Genomic DNA, 18,455 nt, shown 5'->3' with positions numbered 1-18,455 from the left:
AGCGAGGCAGGGCAGCCAGATCTTTACCTCGCTCCCTGAGGGGACGATCACGTTTTTAGGGCCACGGGAGTGTATTTGTAAAGCCTGTTGCCCTGTTTCTTGTCCCTCCTTCTGGGAGTGCTTTCTGAGGGGTGGGGTGGGCTTGCCAGCGCTCTGTCACTCATGTGGCTCTGCCCCCATGCAGAGGACAGAGGAGGTTTGCTGAAGAGTTGCTATTCCCACTCACCTCACAGAGTAGACAGTTCTCATTTGCTACAATTCCTCTCAGGTGGTCGCTTCCATTCAAGGAAAAAACCACTTCTGTCAATTTTACTGGGTAAGAGTCCGAAAGTTTCACAAACCCCACTTGACACCCCTCTGGAGGAGGTATGCCAAAGTTCAAGTTCAGCAAAGTTGGTGCCGGCCACTGCCCTGGGGCTGTTTGTTAGGAGGGTGACTTATGACCTACAGATACGTTCAGAAGCGCAGCACAGAGGGTCTGGCTGCCGTGTGCTGATGTCAGGCTGCACTTAGTTTATTTGGAAGATACTGGTATTTTCGCACCCACGCCAGTGGGTTTGCTTGGTGAAGCTTCTAACATCAAAAAGTTTGTCTTATAAATCTTTATGGCTTTTCCTTCATTTTCTGTGAACGGGGGCCATGCGAACCTTGTGCTATTGTCCAGGCCCTGAACTGCAGTCTTTCATCTTAGAATGTTCTCCCCTTCCTGCCGTGCTGTGCACTGTTCTCCCCGGGCCGGCAGCTCCCGGCTGTTCCTGCGGCGGCTGCCCCGCGGGAGGAAGTGCCGGGGTGACTGCTGCTTGCAGCCTCGGCAGCCCTGGGCCCTTTCGTCCTTACCTCTGTTTCACTGAACTTGGCCTCAGAGAAGATACCGTGGCCGAAAGAGTAGGCACAATAGTCACAAATTTTTAGACCTAAACCACAGACTTCCTTGGGAAGAAAGGAGTATGTTTTCCTACACACTCAGGGTCAACTGGCCATGCCATTAAATGCACGGTTTGCCTTTGATCTGCAAGTGGAATAGTTGAGGCGACCCCTCTGTGGCAGACTTGCCAGGTCTGTAGGCGGCCCCTGATGGCCACAAGCTGGGGAAACAGTATTAGCTGCTGTTCCTCGAGACTCGAGCCTCAGTAACTGTGCAGGCATCTTGTCAGGCACCTGGCAAAATCTCACTGAATCCTTGCAGCAGTGTGGTAGGTGCTGGCAGCTCTGTTTCTCAGCTGGTCGAGAAACTTCCCCCAACCTTGTCGTGTCTATTTGGGCGTCTTTTCTAGCAACGGAGGCAAGGCACTGCTAGGCCTCTGAGGCTGCAGATCACTTAACCCAGAAAAATCCCCTGCCCCGTGACTCAGGGAGCCTTCCCCGCGTTTGTTTCACTTAAGGAAAAGGACTCGAGGGTGAGATGGAAAGGGAGTTGGCTGTTGCCAGGCAGAGCCCTGCGTGTCAGGGGCCAGCAGCCAAGTGAGTGATCCAGGAAGTCATCCAACTGCAAACCAGAAATTGTTCTTAACCCCTCACTCACTCACTGTCCGTGGCCCATAGCAAATTCGCCCATCTGCCCCGACGGGGTCAGAGGGTCCCGAGAGCCCTGGGAACTGCCTCCAATGTCCACTGGCCTCTGGGCCTCGCGGGAGCCGTTCGACCTCCCAGGGGTCTGGCCTGCCCCTTGGTCCAAGAGGGAATGACCCCACGGGGTGAGAGCCAGTTCCTTTGGCGAAGGGTGTCTACTTGGTTCCTCCCAGACTGGCCCTTGGTGTCTGCGGAGCAGTCTGTGCTCTGGATGTCGCCTGTGGCCCCCGCCTCGTGCAGGGGAGCAGTGCGGCTGCCTCGCGCTCCCTGCCCACCCCGGGTCAGCTCGGCAGCTCCTTCCTGGCGGCGGACGGTGGTCTTCCCTCCTAGCCGGGCGGGACTGCCCTCCTGGACGGTCCGAGGGCTGCTCTCTGACGACAGGGCTGCTGATGGGCCTCTGTCAGGCGAGGGTTAACAGAGGATTTGTTTATTGAATCACGAAGTAGCTGTCACATGATTTTAATCAAAACACCATTTCCCTGACAACAGTGATGTCAGTCTTGTTATTGCAGGAAGGAGCAGCTGCGAGGGACAGTCAGGCTCCAGGCCGAGCCCGGGTTCGGAGGCTCAAATCGAGGGACGCATCATAAATAACGCTTGCAGGCACCGACGTGCCAAATCTGCCCTCCTCTTCCTCTTCTCTCTGTCCTGACGGCCTGTCCCGCACAGACACTGGCCGGAGCCCGGCCCCCGTGCCCCCAGTCTCCACTGAGATTGCACCTCCTGCACTCCTTCTACCCTTGTTTCTACTTCTGGTTTTTCCAGTTTTCCTTATTTTCCCCAAACTCAGTCGTTTGGGCCCCTAGGATCTCTGGCGTCTGCCTTCTGGCACCTGGCTCTCCTCTGTGTTCTAAACCAGCACCTACTGGTGAACCAGCAGTCCCGCTAGCCCGAGGTGGGGGACTGTCCAGCAGCTCAGGAGTCTCGGCTCCCTTCGGAGCCAGCTTCCTGGGGGCGGAGGGGCTGCTGTCCTGTCCTTTCTCTCCTGAGGGCAGGTCAGGGGAGCCTAGGGCTGCCTGAGGGTCTCCAGGGCAGTTCTAAGGAGCTTGGCTGTGGGTGCCTAAAGGCTAAGAGCTCCTTAAGGAAGGGCCAACCTCAGGGTTGCAGGATTAGTTCTCTTAAGCCCAGAAAGACTACAGGAGGCCTGCGTCCAATCCAGCTGAGGACTGATCACCGGGGTCAGTGCCGGGGAGGTCGGCGCGGACCGCTCCCAGGGCCAGTGGAGCAGTGTCTGCACGCCCTGCCTCCTCTTGGCGCCTTCTCCTCTCTGTGGGCTGGGGACCAAGCAGCTGTCTCTGCAGAGAAAGATACCCAGGCCCTCCAGCCCTTCTCTCTCCAGGAGCTTGGCCTTAGAAGTTGGGAGATGGATGAAAAAGGCCTCCTAGGTGGGACATGGATTCTCATGGATGTTCCTTCATCTGTGGTACCCATGGCTGGTGCTGCCCAGAACTCATCACTGAAAACAAAGAGATCCTGGGCAAAGTTCTTGGTTCTTAACCTGGAGCAGGTGCTCAGAATAGGGCAGCCACTCTTAAGTCTGTGACAGGATGTTGTAGGCACCAAGCAACCATTTTCTGTGTCCAGTGTTGGGATGCTCAAGAGTTAAATGAGAACAAGACAGGGAGAGGTGCGATACTGTGACAAGCCATTAAAGGGAGCTGGGGGTCTTCTGAGTGCTTTCTTGTTGGAGGCCGTGCTGGGCCAGGCTGCGTCCGAACCTTGCAGTAAAGCTGTGGTTAACTCAGCTAGTCTATGTTCCCAAGTTACCGCTGGGATAATGGGCCTTTGCAATGATTTGCCCAGGTTAGCGGCAGGGCTGGGAGTGGTGCCAGGGGCCGAGGACTCAGCCAGAGGTTCCCTGCTGCCTCCCGGGCTGTCCCTGGCAGAGAATGGGTAGGCTCCACCCTACCTGGTGGGCCTTTCTGGCCAGAGTGGCTGCTCCAGGGGGTGGGCCGGGGAAGCTAGGCTCTGTTCTCCCAAATCTGCTCCTGGCCAGGCCCTCCTTGCCCAGCCCTTTCGTCCCCGGGGCCTGCTCCAACTGCCTAGCTGCCCTTTGGCCCTCTCTCGGCTGGCACAGGGACCCTGCTAAACATCTGGGCTTCTCTAGTGACCAGAGGGCAGTTCTAGCGGGCCCCAGGCTGGAGTCGTTTCGGCTGGGAACTTGCTGGGAACTCAAGGTCCCGCAGCATGGCCCGCTCCTAGGAAAGGCCTTGGGGCCTTTCCCTCAGTTCATTTGTGTTCCACCCCCCAGCTCTGTGGGTGGCCCTGGCGTGGTGGTGATGCACTCACTCCTGAGGGTCAGGGTTCCCAGTCAGGCCCCCTTTTGGTATCTCAGGCCCCATTCAGGGAGTGAAGAGAGAGATGGAGTCAGAAGCTCTCAAAGCCTGCCTGACAGGGAGAGCGATGGCTTCTCCCTCCAAGAGGCCAGATCCCCGGTACCTCTGTCTTCTGGGCCCAGATTTTCTGAGCTCTCTGCCCAGCCAGCTCTTGGGGGCTCAGCTGCAGGGAGAGTCCACCTCCCACAGGCAGTGTCCTCTCTCCCCGCATCCGGGTTCCTCACCTGGTGGCTCAGCCCTGCACCTGCTTCACCTGGGCTTCACACCAGCTCTGAGTCAATGCGCTTGGGAAAGTCCCTTAGAAATTTATACAAAGGCAGCTATCAATGCTCCCTAGGGGTATTTGCAGCTATGGGTCCAGAGGAATTCAGCTGCACCAGCGGACTGGGACATCTATAGCAGGAAGGCTCCTTAGTCGAACGGCTGGAGGCACAGAGCAAGCTCTGCACTCGGCCTGACCTGGCTTTTGGGTTTGGCCTCAGTGATTTGCTAGTGATGGCTAGTGTCTGAGGTGAGGGTCCAACCCCTTCACTTCAGTCAAGACCCACATCTGTCTCCCAAGGGGACACTGTAAAGTATGAGCCGTGGGCAATATTCCATCCCTCCAGAGCTCCTCCGCCTTGTCATTTCTTTTCTTTTTTAAAATTTTAAAAATTTTTATTGGAGTATAGTTGATTTACAATGTTGTGTTAGTTTCAGGTGTACTGCCTTATCATTTATTTGAAGTGACATCACTGGGGCCAAAATGAGAAGGGCAGAGCAGCTGTACCCTGTGCAGGTGGCATTTATTTTGTAGCTGTGTGGCACCCAGGATTTAGTGCACAAAGCCCAGAACTTCCTCCCATGGTGCCCTGGGGCTGCAGGCAGAGCAGGGGGCTCTCTCCCTACCCGGATCCACCCAGGGAGGGATGGGAGCGCTCAGCAGGGAGGCCCTACCAGAACGGTAACTCTGAAGCGCGAGGGGTTGCAGACCGAGTTGCTAGTGCTCTGAGTCAGGGGTTAGAAACTCCTCTAACCCCGTGAACGGGCCTTAGGGGGTCCAGGAACCAACTCCTCCCCTGAAATGATCTGTCTAAAGTTGTATGTCTGTGTACGTATGTTTCCTAGGAAGAGGATCCAAAGCTTTCATCAGCATGTCGAAGGGATCTGTGAAACCTCAACTTAAGAACTAGTGGGGTGGAAAGGAGCAGATGGCCAACAACAGAACCTTGGGTGGGGCCCTGACTGGCGGCGACGGAGGTGGGCTCTGGTGACTGCAGACACGGCATCCCCTTGGAGGTGTGGGCACAGCTGACAAGCTCTAGACCCCAGCCCAGCTGGGCAGAGGCCCTGGATCTGGAGCTCAGGTCGCCCTTGAGCCTTTGGCTCACGAAGGCCACAGACCGAAAGATGTTCTGCACAACGTGAAGGTCAAGGGCTTGACTGGCGGCTAAAGTTCTGGCCAGTCTCTGCAGGCAGGTCTGTTATTTTTGCCTGTACCCTGGACACGGGGTGTTGTTTTTGGCAACACAAAATCCAAATGATGGAGAAACTTGGTGGGAAAGGGGAAAGTTTGTAAAACTTCGTTACTGAAATAATAGTGTTTTCCTTTAAAAAAAGGAAAAAGCAATTGCAACGCAGTGTTACTGAATTCTCGGTTGCAAACAGAGACAACAGCCGTTTGGGGCAGGACTGAGCGCCTGAGGCAAGCGGTGCGAGGCAGCAGGGCAAGTCGTTGGGGATGGCTCCGCGCTCTTCCCGCCCTTGGCCGTCTCCCCCAGGCCTTCCACTCCCACCAGGGCCAGTGGATGATCCCTCAGTTTGGACGCTGTCTCAGTTCTACAGCACGGGCTCAACTGGAATGGTCTGAGTGAAACCAAAGCCTAAACTTGCTGCCAGAAAGTAGGATTTTTTTTTTTTTTTTGGCCGCACCACTTGGCCTGCGGGATCTTAGTTCCCCGACCAAGGATGGAAACTGTGCCCCCTGCAGTGGAGGCGTGGAGTCTTAAGCACTGGACCGCCAGGGAAGTCCCAGAAAGTAGGACTTCATAGTGCCCTTTCATTCAGGGTCTGGCACTAAAACAAGTCTCGAACGTATGAGAGTGCCCCAAATGCCTCCGCAAACGGATTCTCCAGCACCCGAGGGCACTGAGCTGCTGGTTCCTGCCTCTCGGAGGGGGACCACAGTGTGTGCATGTGTGTGTGCGCGCGCGCAGCGTTGAAACCTTTCGCACAGAAGATGTGCCATCGTAAGTGCCAGTGTCTGGCTGGGCCCCCATTCCCTCCCTTTGCCCTGCAGCTTGTCATAGGTGAGCCCGAGGCGCCCGCCTCCCCTCCTGCTGTTTCAGAGGTCCTTGCCCGGCTCCGTCTCTGAAAGTCCAGGAGCCCCAGGCAGCCCTGGCCTTGTCCGTGTGCAGAGTGCGGTTAGCAGCGCTTCCGTCAGCGTTCTCAGCAGCTACCGGGTACTCCGGCGATTTCAGAGCAAGGTATTATTTACCCTGCTGACGTCAATGAGAACATATTATCCACTGTCCTTTTCTGCAGCCTGAAATGAGCACCAGCGCTCAGGGAACACAGCCACCTTCCATACTTTTCAAAATTCCACCCGAGGCCTGATGAGGGAAAGGCCCTAGCTCATCCACCTGACATTCATATCACCCAGGCTCTTGGAAAACAAGTTGTTTTTATTTTAATTAATTCAAGAGGGTTGGAAACGTAAAAACAGTACATTTTCCTTGTAGAAAAGTACCCCATTTAAATTACGTTTGATACAAAGATCATTTATTAAACTGCATTTTAAGCAATTTTCTAACATTGAGTGACAGGTTACATTTTGATTTTTTTCACATTGGAGCTATTATGATTTGCACTCAAAATACCAAAGCTATTGAACTCACCATTTTCTTAGTAATTAAAAAAAAAAAAAAGCACACAGAAAAAATGACTACAATTAGATTAATTTAATCAAAAGTAACTCTTTCACAAACCAAACATCCAGCAAAGACCACCCTCCTCCGTTCAGAAATAAGCAAATAACCTTGCCCTTTCTACAAAGTGCAAATATCTCTGTATCAATTTTACTTCCTAAATTGCAATCCCCAAAGAGAAGCAAACCTCCTTTTCTCTCTGGTTCTTTTTCCTTCAGAGATTTTGGTGGAGGCAGATTTCTTTCGCCATCAGTAGTGGGACAGTATCACCACGTGTATTTCCTTGATTGAGCAAATCTTGAACAGATAGGCATCACACAGCCAGTGGCAAGTCCCTGTTATCTGTATTTGCTAATATAACATTATTCCAATCTGGGGTCATATTTTTCCAGGATGTTATTTTGTACTTCTATTTTTAAAGCTCCTCCCTAACCCACCCACTTTGCCTCTGAAGACAAAAGTATTCAAAGTATGTTATTTTTTAAACCCTAAAAGTGCTTGATCAGCACTTCTACTTGATGGGCCTTAACTGTAAAGATACTTTATCCCCCTCCTCAGGACTGGGCAGAGTTCCTGATTCTTCTCTGAGCAGCACCCTTTCTTGGGGTTGAGTCTGTTGGTCTGCGATGGTGGGCCAAAGCAGTGCAATTTGGCCCCTTGGCAATCAAGAAAGGGTGTGTCCCATCATATACTTTTGCAGGGAGTTACTGTATTGTGTGAGGTGGAGAAATGAGACATCTGTGATGTGAACCTGGACTTCTGTAGTTAATTGGACACTGGAAAGATGGCGATCTGCGGGGTCTGTGTCTCCCTTGGCCTTGTTCATGCAGGGCCACCTGGACAACTACAGCTGTTACCTGGAGGGCAACTCTTCCCCCAGAGCCAGGCGGCTGTCAAGTGGGAGTAAGGTTTCGGGGACAATGTCACATTCACCCAGTGCTTAACCAAGGTGGGGGCTTTGTTTATACAGCTGTTTGCTCATGAGAAGAGTCAGCTGCTACCCAGGAGGGAAGAGCGTGGAGTGAGAAGCCAGAACACCCAGAAGCCCGTCCCGCCTCCGCCACTCACGGGCTCTGTGGCTTGGACAAGTCACATAGCCTTCCCAGAGCTTTGGTTTCCTCAGCCGTAAAAAATGAGGACTATCCGCTCAACTAACTAACTTCATAGTATTGTTGTGAGCATTAGAAAAGATTACTCGTGAAAGTGCTTGGTAAATTAATGTACAGACAGAAGCTACTGCTCCTTTTGGACAGACAAGCTGAGTGCTTGGGCAGGAACCATCACACCTATCATCACTGGCTGTGGGCTGTGCTGCTGCCTATTTCTCAATCTCTACAACAGTAGGTGCCCCATTCTGCCAAATGTGTTGAAATCTGCCCAGATGTGGACAAGATGGTGGTATAACTAGGGCGGCTGTGAGTCTTCTGGAATCAGCCAGGCTACCTTCACGAGGAAAAAGGGTGAAACAAAGATGATGTGAGGGGCCCTGTGAGACCAGGGACTCGGGGTCCAAGAGGGGCTGTGGAAGGCCAGCCTGAGGTCATCTCGTGCCTTCCAGGGGCTGCAGGCTGACAGACACAAAGAGCTCTGTAATTAGTCTCTTCCCTGGGACCACACGCCAGGGAGGACCAAACCAGTGAACCTGTCAGAAGGGATACATACATTTGTTATCATTTGTTTTGTCCAGTTTAGAAAGAGAGGCAGATGATACTGTGCTTGTCTTCCACACATCACTCTGAAGATAAGTTCTGGAAAAATTTCCAGAAGCAACAAGACGAGCAAAGATCCCTGCCTATACAATGACTCCAACTTACTACCTGTTCTCCAGTTTTTACCTTTGATGTCTAGGCACAAAGAGACTGAGCGGCTCGGTGGCTTCCGAGAAGGCAGTTGAGGCAGTCCAGCTTAGGGGTACACGTGCAGCCGAGGTGAGCCATGGCACAGGGGTTCTGCAACTGTTCACTGGGACCAGTGTCGTCCAATGACCCTACGAATTGTCTCAAAGGAGGACGAATGTGAAAAATTATCTAGAGTGAGATTTTCCTTAAGCCAACAGGGAGCTTAAGTGTAACTGCTGATACAGGCTTTCCAATGTAATCCAGGGCTAGAAATTCTGACCCCAACGCAGAAGCCAGTATTTACCTGGGGCCAGACCGCAGCTGGGAGGACCGGGCAAAGGAAACCATTCATTTCCTCAGGTCCACGTGTGTGCACCGCCCGCACCTGAGCAGGGGCTGCTCTGACCACCGTGCACCTGGACCCCCGAGCAGCCAGAGTGGGGGCTGCTGCTTTTCACCTTTCTTTAGTTTCTGGTTGGCCAGCCAGTCACTCTTGGGCTGTGAACACACCCTTCTTCCCGACTCTAACAATTAGGCAGAACTCATTTCTCTGAGAACCCCCCTTTCAGGCAGAGAGGAAGAGGCCAGCGCCACCACGAGTCCCTTCTGCAGAGGCCTTTCTTCGGCTGGGGGCGACACTCACACGAGGCGGTCCCCTCCCTCCCCATAAGGGCACAGGCCCCCCGTTACTCTGGGGTGAGGGCTGCCTTTAGTCCCAATCGCGGGCTCCTGCCCGTCCCGCCGGACTGACTCAGGACACGGCTTCAACACTCTGAGGAAGAAAGGGATTCTTTCTCTTTCCTTGGAGGCAAAGTTTGATGCAGAAAGGCAGGAGTCCTTTAGTTCCACCTCCTAGTCCTCCTTGGTGGGCCCCAGGTGTTTCCCCTTACGTGGAGGTTGGAGGGTCCTCCTCTGTGTTCCCCGGGCAGCAGGAGGGCGGGGCAGGCCTGGGCGGGGCAGCAGGAGGGCGGGGCAGGCCTGGGCGGGGGACAGTCTGAGCAGGTCACCAGTTTCAAATGGAACATCCACCCTCTGCCGCGCTAACGTGCTGTTTGCCTTACAGGGACCAGCATATCGGCTGCATGTAAATACTAGAGACACACTCGCCCAGCTGGAAATTGCAGAGCTAGTGCATTTTCCCCAAAGCAGAGACTAATACCCCTGGATTAAAAAAAAAAAAAAAAAAAAAAAAAGCATAAACAAAAAATAGAGTACCACACATATTGCACTTTTTGCTGAATGAAATTTTTACCTCAGGTTCATCTCACCAAAGTCTCTTCAGAGGAGCCTGGTTTACAAGATAATAAAGCTAATGGTTATTATACAGTAGTGTACACACTGCTAACGTGAAACAGACTGGAAAGAAAGTCATTATTTCAAAGTACCTCTAGTACTAAGCCTTCGTAGTGTTACTTTAGTATCTGTGAAGAGAAAACTGCTTGAAGGCTCACATAGGTCGCTCACTAGTCGGGGGACAGAGCAACGGCGATGGTCAGACGGGGCTGGGAAAACACCTGACTGACGGACGGCACCAGTCTCCTCTCGCCAGCTTACGTTTCAGCAAATACAGATTGTTATGGAATTCATTGATTTCTGCTTGAAATAAATGAGAAAAGCAAACAGGAGCTTACAACATAGTCCAGCGCAATGGGTCATGCTATTCACCCCGCTGTCGTCAGTCTGAACAGACCCGGCCACGGCTGGGTGCTCCCCAGTGTCTACCTCTGGGCCCTCGACCCTCCCGGGGCCTCTCCCGCCTCATCTGTCAGCCCAGTCGTCCTGCCGTAGCTCCCAGCTTTCCTGGGCTCAGTGGCTCATGGCCCTGTCGGGGGCAGGCATCTATGCCGATCTGTGACTCTGCCATTCCGGGGACTCTGAAATGAGCGGCCCTCGTTTTCAATCTGGAAGGCATTTTAATTTCATAAATATTATAGCGCTTCTGTAGAACATTTTGGGAATACATCCTTCAGTCTAAACAGTCTGTTTTGTAACTGCCTTATTTTGCAAAGACTTAAAACAGATTAGAGATCTTAATGAAAGGATCTCTTAAATGAAATGATGTTGTCTATTTCACGAAATCATCAAACTTAAGCATGAGGAGGAATAAACAATCCGCAGAAGGAACCTAATTCTTTCTTCCTGGGTTTTCACTGCGTGTTGTCAAATCACAAAAATGAGTCCTCCACACCACCCTTCCTTGCTCACACCCAGAGTCCAACCCCAAGCAGAGGGCCTCTGTGGAGCGTCCTGGCACCAAGGGGAGCCAGGACAGAACTCCTAGACCTTCCATGTTTCTCCCCACCTGCCTGGACACGTACTAAAAGAGGAAAGGCAACTTAAAGGTGTTTTCTAGATGCAGCATCAGTGTAGTATCTCTCTTCTTTGTGCTTTAAGGAAGATGCTTTGTGCTTAACGCATTCATCTGCTGATAGGACAAGCCATTCTAAAGGACAGAAACGATAGACTTTGTAAATAACACTGAATTTGTAACACTTGGATGTTACTGTCCAAATGACAGGTTACTCCTTACTTCTAAGTATACAGTCAACTAGCCGTAGCATCTTTTTTACTTATTCTGATGACTGGATCGTAAGGGTTAATAATATACACTGTGTTTGGCAGACGATCTGCTTAAATGGTTAACACATCTGTGGTCTTTTGAATATTGCTGTAATACTTGAACATTTCATTGCAAGTCAAAACTCTAAGGAAATTAAGGATGTGATTCCCACATGGTGGAAAACAAACTCTGAAGTGACTTTGGATTTAGCATCGACATAAATGGAAAACTGTTGGTTTCTACAGAAAAGAAATCATTAAAGCATGATCTGGGGGGAAAAAGGCACAGCACTACCACTTCACATGGGAGATAAAAGTTCATTTTTCTCGTCCTTAAAATTTCTAAGCCCTATATGAAACTGTCCAAATATACAAAGCTCAATAAACGACTAGCAACATCTAGTGTAAAGTCAAAGTAGTTATTACATTTTAAAAGAGACGCTAGGTCCTCTAAAGACCAACTGCCCCAAACCAGAAGTCTCCACAGAAGACTGTGCAGGAAGAGCCCGTCTTCCCCGGCCCAGGGCAGCTGCTCTTGACGGTTTCTTGAGTTTCCTGCCCCTGGTCTCCACTGCGGTGCATCTCTTGGTTCCACAGGCGACACCTTTGGAGCTCCGAGGACGCTGTGACACTCTGTGACCCAGGGCACCTTCTGAAGAGGTGTGTCGCCTACTCTCAGATGGAGGTGACTGCCAGTCTCAGGGGTCCGTCCCCGCTGCTGCTCAGTGGACCCTGAAACAAAGCTCACGCTCTTACCGCCTGGGGACAAATTGCATCAGCAGCTTAGAACTTATGATTCACTGACAAAGTACAACTTTCTTTCATTTCCTGTGCATCAAATTTCATTATGTATTCTTGATTTGCCTTTAAGGAACATGCTGTTGCTTGGTTTCAGTGAAAAATGTATTGCCTTTTTTTTTTTTTTGCCTATATGTAACGGCACACATTTTTTCCTGCTTTCGCCAAGGTTTCCCTCGATAATGAACTGATGTAGTTCTGTGTAAAACCTAGGTCTGGATGTCTTCTTCTTATAAAACTTTTGTTGGTGCCTCTGATGAGAGTTTGCTCCACTTGACCTAAGGGCACGAGCTGCAGCCTACAACTATGTTCCAGCACTTGCCACAGAAAACCGTGGTGGGACGGAGCCAGGAGGAAGCAACATCCACCCGGCCAGGCCCTCTGATTCCAGTTGGGTGACTTGACTTTTTCCCCATCAGGGAGAGGGGGGGAAAATAAGTTTTAAATTGAAAAGGCTGGAATAAAAATAGAAATACACACGCTCTTCACCTGACCCGCCTCACTTCCTGCGCTGAGGTTAATTTACCAGGACATAGCCACTGTGCTGTGGGTCCACGGCTTCCAGCATTTCACAATCAAAGAGTCCAGGGAACTCCGAGAGCGCTAAAGGGTCGTAGCTGGAGGGGGCCTCCTGCAGTCCTGAGCTCCTGGGACAGCCCGGCGCCGCCATGTCGCTCTGCTGGGCTCCATCCAGGGAGTACTGACAGGGAGCGGGGCGGTCTGGCTCGGGGGAGGCCGCGCCTGGCAGCTCGCAAGTCTGATAGGAGAACGGTAAGGGTGCCCGGGCGGCCCCTGAGTGCTGCGGTGGCGGTGGCGGTGGCGGCGGGGGAGCAGCCCGGGGACCTGGCGAGGCGGACAGCGGCTGCAGCCCCATCTCCCGGTACTGGCTGAGGAAAGGGCTGTACTGCATTTGCTCCGAGGCAGGCTCCAGGACGGGGCTCAGGGGCTGGGTCAGGCTGAAGGGCGGCGGCTGCTGGGATGGCGGCGGTGTCTCCTGGTGGGGAAGGGGCTGCGGGTACGAGCTCTCTGCTATCTGCATCTGATTAAAATATGCCTGCAGCTGAGACTGTTTCTGGAGGAAGAGCCGCTTCTGTTGGAGTCTAAGTTGGCAACACCAAAAGAAAGAATTTTAAATCTTCTTCAGTGATGGCAATTTTAATGTAAATCCAGTATCAGTCATTAGTGTCCGTCCTCCCACTTCTCTCTTTCCCACAGCAGGAAAAAAAAAAAAAAAAAAAAAAGTGGGGGTAGGAACCAGTCATGTTTGGTTTCTTAAACCCAATCTTATTTTTTGTCCCCCAATTCTGGCTGATCCCTCAGTGCTCAAGTGAACACGAATTCCTTTTCTCTAAGACTCTTTTTTCCTCCCTATGAAACAAGAGGCTGATTTCCCATCTGGAGTGTTTTGAAGCGGGGTTGACACCTTGGTCTCTGTGGGTGTCTGTAGGTTGATGGATTAGGGTAGTTCTACCTTGGCCAAGATGTTTCTACTAGTGAGGCCTGGGGGCACGGGATTACTACAAGGGAGGATGGAGGCCTTCTCTCCAGTATAACCCACTTAAGCTGCAGTAGCTCACTGATCCTGAAAGCTTAGGTCTATTCAGAGCCCAAAGGGGAAACACTAGGAGAAAAAGAAAACAAAGCCGCTCAGGGCTGCTACTCCCTGACAGGCCTATACTCCATGGACAGTGGAATACCCATGTTAGCGGATTGAAACCTGTTTTCCTGGTAGAGACAAATACTAGGGGAAAGGACAACATACCCAGCTTAAGTCTGCCACAAAGAAAGTGATTTCTTTGGCCAACCACCATCTCTCACCTGTGTTCTTGCAGCTGCTGTTCAAGGCTCCGTGGTGGTTCTTTACAATAAAGCTGACAGGTGTTCTGGGCTTTTGACAGAAGGCTGGGCTTCTGGAAGAGCAGAAAAATACAAGCGTGACATGTTGTCATCTAGGACGCAGTCATTAGACTGTCCTTCTGCCTGGAGGACGAAGCCAAGTGAGTCCTCCAGAATCTGCGCAGGATGCAGGGACTGACACTTGCTCGTTGAGACCCTGGGAGAACCTGTGGCCCAGCAGCATTGGGTCAGCAGGCCTGGGCTGTCTCAGCTCTAACCTGCTTCACTTTTCTGTCTCTAAAAGTCCTCTAGGACCGGGAGGTTCATGGAGACTAAAAACAATGAGAAAAGTGGAGTTAGATCTATAGCAAAGGCCACAGCACCTGCTGAATGAACACATGATTCATTCTTTATGGGATCTACGTTGCATCATTTTTAAAGACTTTTGGGCACCAATAGAGAGCTGATAGTACATTTTTTGCTGACTTGAGATTTCCATTTTATTTATTATTCACTAAGAGGCATAACACAGAAGCAAAGAAGCCAGGGTTCCCTTTCCTGCTGCTCAGTGGCAGTACCCTTTGCTGGCGTCTGAGGACAGACCTTTTCTGCTGCCAAGACAGAGCATAAGGCTAAGTCTGAACATGTTTCTAGAAACTACAAGTGCAGAGTCAGGCCCACCTGCCTATAAAGGAATTAAGCAGCTGCCCTAAAAAAATACCAAGCAAAATAGGTTCCTGCTTTGCAGAAAGGCAGGTTCGGGATGGACAAAGTGAGCTGGAGCAACAAGGGGGAGGATCCCACCTGGAGTCTGTGCTGCAGGTACTGGGCCTCCAGGCTGTGCCGCTGGGAGAGCTGAGGGTGTGCGCTGCCCGGGAGCGCAGACACGCTCTTCTGCTGAGGAGCTGCTTCTTCCTGAGGAGCAAGGGGTGGAGACACTTTCAATTTCCCACGTGGGAGAAAGTTCCAAATCTCAGTTTAAGCACCCTGGCAAATGTCCAAGGGGAACTCCAACTCTGCTAAGACATAATCCTCCATGCTTTTACAGTAACTAGTAGGCTGAGGGTTAATCACTTTGCAGAAAGTGTGTACATGCATTACCCGTAGTAAATGATTACCTAGTCAGTACTGGAGCAAAGGCCCCTGATGTCCACAGAAGGTTATTACCTTCATGTGGGCATCAAATGCTATAATATCCCTGATGTACTGAAAATGGGCTCAAATAAAATGTATTAAATAAACAGCAATATTTTTTGTATTTTTGGCATAAATAATTCACTTATAATATTTAGTGAAGTTGATATCACATCAAAAATAGTGGCAACAAACTTCTCATTTGTACTATTATTTGTAATTTCTGTGTGTGTGTGTGTGCGCATGAAGGGAGGGGAGTTCAAGGGAGACTCTAAGAGGTATAATTCATATAAAATCTGCCCTAGGAACCGAGCATCGCTTGACAGCGTCCAAGCCTCCATGTGGTACTGATCACCTGGGCCAGCGTGGAAGGGTCTAACCCAACCTGTCGGGCAGACGGCAGCAACAAGGAAGGCCTTCAGGCTGTGGTCTTTCCAAAAGAACCCTGTTTGCTCCAGGACTGGAGTAAATCCTCTAAATGAAATGACACACCATCAGGACACACTGATGCCTTATTCTCACCCAGCCACTGTGGGCAGGGCCCAGAGCACGCACCTGAGGGCAACTGCTGCCCAGGTCTTGGAGCTGAGGAGCAGGTGAGGCCAGGTTAGCGTCTGCCTCTGATCCTATTTGCTCATAGAGCAACTGCACTTTGTTCAACTCTAGGATCCCTTTGGTTCTAGCCAGATTCTGAAGGTGTTGTCTAAACGCTACAATTCCTGAAAGAAAGAACAACGACCAAACAGTTTAAATAAAACACAAGGCCTTTCAGTGACCAGAGGTGTGAAACCAACATGGCAACAAACCCCATCCAGTCCTACAACACAAGAGCTGTAGGAGCCAGCAGAGAAGGCAGGCAGTCACCTTGGGTGAGGGAAGTGTCTGACGCCCGGCGGCCCTCTCTGAAGCTCACTGGAGACCTGTTGTGGGCCTCTCGTTTCTGGGAGCTCAGAGCCTGCATGGTGGGGTTGGCAGGTCTCAGGCTCACGAAGGGAGACGTCATGCGGGGTGAGGGCTGATGGGCTAACATGATGTCCTTAAGGGAAGGCTTGTCCTCAAGAAAGTGCAGGTCCCTCTGAACAGACCCCATATCATACTCCGAGTCCACACTGTCAAGGGAGGGGTTGTCACGCACGGAGAAAATTTTCCCTTCAAGAGAAAAGACAAAACAAAACACACCACCAATATGACCACCAATAAATCGCAACTTCTTGGAACATGGGATACAAAGCACAACCAGCTTGAGTTTCCACAGCAACAGTGTCCTTAATTTCCAACCAAAACATCTTTCCAGAACTTTTTTACATGTCAATTTAATCAGCTTCGAATTTTGTGGTGAAAACACTCCAGAACCTGTACCCGTAAGATCTTGGCCACTCCAAAAGGGCCAGAGTCCTTGATGAGTCACAGAGCACTCGGATGAATCCTGGGCGTCGGGGGAGCCCACTCAGAGACGTTTCATCTTAATCTCTGAGAGCTGCTGAGCGGGCCTAATCTTAACTCGGCTGCATGTGGTCCACAAAGAAACAAGACATAGACAACATTCCAGGGGCTGGTTGGTATCATTCCTGTTTCTTGGAGAAGACTCAAGATGCCGGGAAGACCCAGGCCGGCCCTTACTGGAAAGCGTACCTGAACCAGGCATCACGGCCAGCTGATTGGTCACTTCCGACAGAGTGTGCCGCCTCTGCCCGCCGCGTGTGGACTGCAAGGCGCCCAGGGCCCGCCCGGGGTCTTCCTCGGTCTCTCCTTCTGTCTCCAGCCCTTCATCAATGGAGGTCTCCATCACGTCGCTGGGCAGTGACTGGCACCCCTTCCTCGCCAGGACGGGAGGCACAGGGTCCAGGAGACAGCCATTTACCTAAACGTCAGTGTGAGAGGGATGTGAGAGGAGCCATCAGTCGCTGCTCTGCTGAGACACTTGAAGAATCCACAAAGGCAAAAGTCAAGACCTCTGGCCAATTAGAAATTAAGTAAAATATTAAAAATGTACATATTGGTTACTAATGACAACCATGTAGATTAGAAGTTAAGGCAAGTCAACGGCAGCACCGAAGAGACAGAAGCCCATTATGACCCAGATTGGCACTGCCTCCCAGGTGTCTCTGAGTCATCATGATTACAATGAACAATTTTTCTTAGTGGTTTCCAGATGAATAGGGTCTATGAGCTTGAGGCCTACCAGTTATTATTATTTTTTTTAATAAGGGAAATGAAGAGGGGGAAGATGAGATTTAGAAAAAAGAAAACAAAACCAACTGCACGGCTCATAGCTAAGAAAAGAGTAGTCATCAGCATTCTTCGAATGTTCAACTGCAAAACATACTGGAAGGCTCTACACATACTTCTATATTCATAATTTAAGTACCTGCACATTGGATTTAGTCTTTAATTGGTTCTATGTGCCTAAGGAATGGAAAAAAGAATTCTTTAAAGACGGACATACCACAAAAAGGAGTGAAAAAAAAATTCAAATGGCAAACAGCCAAAGCCTTCCATTATAGAATAACAAATGACTCACAGGCCCCAAATTCCAGCAGAGGTTAACGAGCAGCAGCGCTCTGAATTCTCTCTGCTCCAGCAACACACACAGTATCTACGCTTCCTATCCCACGGGATGAGCTCAGCACAGCTCCGGTTGAGAGCGTCGCCTTCCTCTGCAGTTGCCAAGCAAACCACCTTGGGGGGGCAGACACAGCACACAAAGGGGAGCTGTGGTTGTGAGTTCTTCTGGCTGGTAAAAGCCCCATTGAGGAGGCAATTATTTACCTCATTACCTTAACTATTCCCCCGTGGAAATCGATCCAGTTTTCTCCTATGAATAGCTGCTCAGGAGCAGCCAGGCATCAGACTGAGCTCCCAGCAGCACTTTCACCTGGAATACACCGGGTAGCGCTATTGTTTCCTTTGGAAGCAGGAGAGGCTCATGTATGTGAGAGGTGACGTGGGACATCGCTATGCCAGACACAGGAAACCTTCCTCTTATGGCAACCAATCTGAAGGCGCTGCGAGGCCCTTTATTTGGAGAGGGAGACTTGGGTGACTCAGATCGTTGTTTGCTTGGGGGAGGGGATGGTTATTTCATAAAATCTGTTCTGGGGCTGTAGCCATTACTTGGATAAGGCAGCTAATGCACTACAGGGTTTTAAAGTGACAAGTGGTCATTTAAAAGGAAGGGTAGAAAATGCTTTCTTCCTAGACTAAGACCAATCTTCTCCATGGCACTAGAAAACAAAAACTCTGAAATCTGGCCAGCAACAATGATGCTCCCCTTCACCGTCCCCAGATAAGTGTTCCCTTTTTGACTAAACTTAAAAGTTTTCTTGTAGGAAAGAATGGTGGTTTGGGGACTTAACATTCATAACTCTACGCTACGTTCCTTGACTGTCTACTAGTATAATTTTCTAAGACTAGCCAAGGATGATTTGGAAATGAATAAAAAACAACAGAGAAAAGACTGTTATCAAGTAAATATCTAC

At 50.7% G+C, this 18,455-nt stretch overlaps 2 protein-coding genes across 2 annotated transcripts in view; one reads left to right on the top strand and one right to left on the bottom strand.

The window, feature by feature from the left end:
• Nucleotides 1-9,805, top strand: part of PPP2R1B (protein phosphatase 2 scaffold subunit Abeta) — a 35,925-nt gene extending 26,120 nt beyond the window's left edge. Inside the window, exon 16 of the mRNA XM_061203942.1 lies at nucleotides 9,713-9,805. Within this exon, the coding sequence (XP_061059925.1) occupies nucleotides 9,713-9,805 (93 nt within the window). The remainder of the gene's footprint in view (nucleotides 1-9,712) is intronic.
• Nucleotides 9,806-11,230: 1,425 nt separating this feature from the next.
• Nucleotides 11,231-18,455, bottom strand: part of SIK2 (salt inducible kinase 2) — a 126,740-nt gene continuing 119,515 nt past the window's right edge. The window contains exons 10-15 of the mRNA XM_061203931.1: nucleotides 16,609-16,837; nucleotides 15,841-16,125; nucleotides 15,532-15,695; nucleotides 14,647-14,757; nucleotides 13,825-13,916; nucleotides 11,231-13,106 (exon numbers count right to left, since the gene is read on the bottom strand). Coding sequence (XP_061059914.1) covers nucleotides 12,524-13,106; nucleotides 13,825-13,916; nucleotides 14,647-14,757; nucleotides 15,532-15,695; nucleotides 15,841-16,125; nucleotides 16,609-16,837 — 1,464 coding nt within the window. The 3' untranslated portion in view covers nucleotides 11,231-12,523. The remainder of the gene's footprint in view (nucleotides 13,107-13,824; nucleotides 13,917-14,646; nucleotides 14,758-15,531; nucleotides 15,696-15,840; nucleotides 16,126-16,608; nucleotides 16,838-18,455) is intronic.

This window comes from Eubalaena glacialis, chromosome 10 (assembly GCF_028564815.1).
Source record: "Eubalaena glacialis isolate mEubGla1 chromosome 10, mEubGla1.1.hap2.+ XY, whole genome shotgun sequence".
NCBI lineage: Eukaryota > Metazoa > Chordata > Mammalia > Artiodactyla > Balaenidae > Eubalaena > Eubalaena glacialis.
The sequence above is the reverse complement of the archived record's forward strand: the minus strand, read 5'-3'. Positions and strand labels throughout refer to the sequence as shown.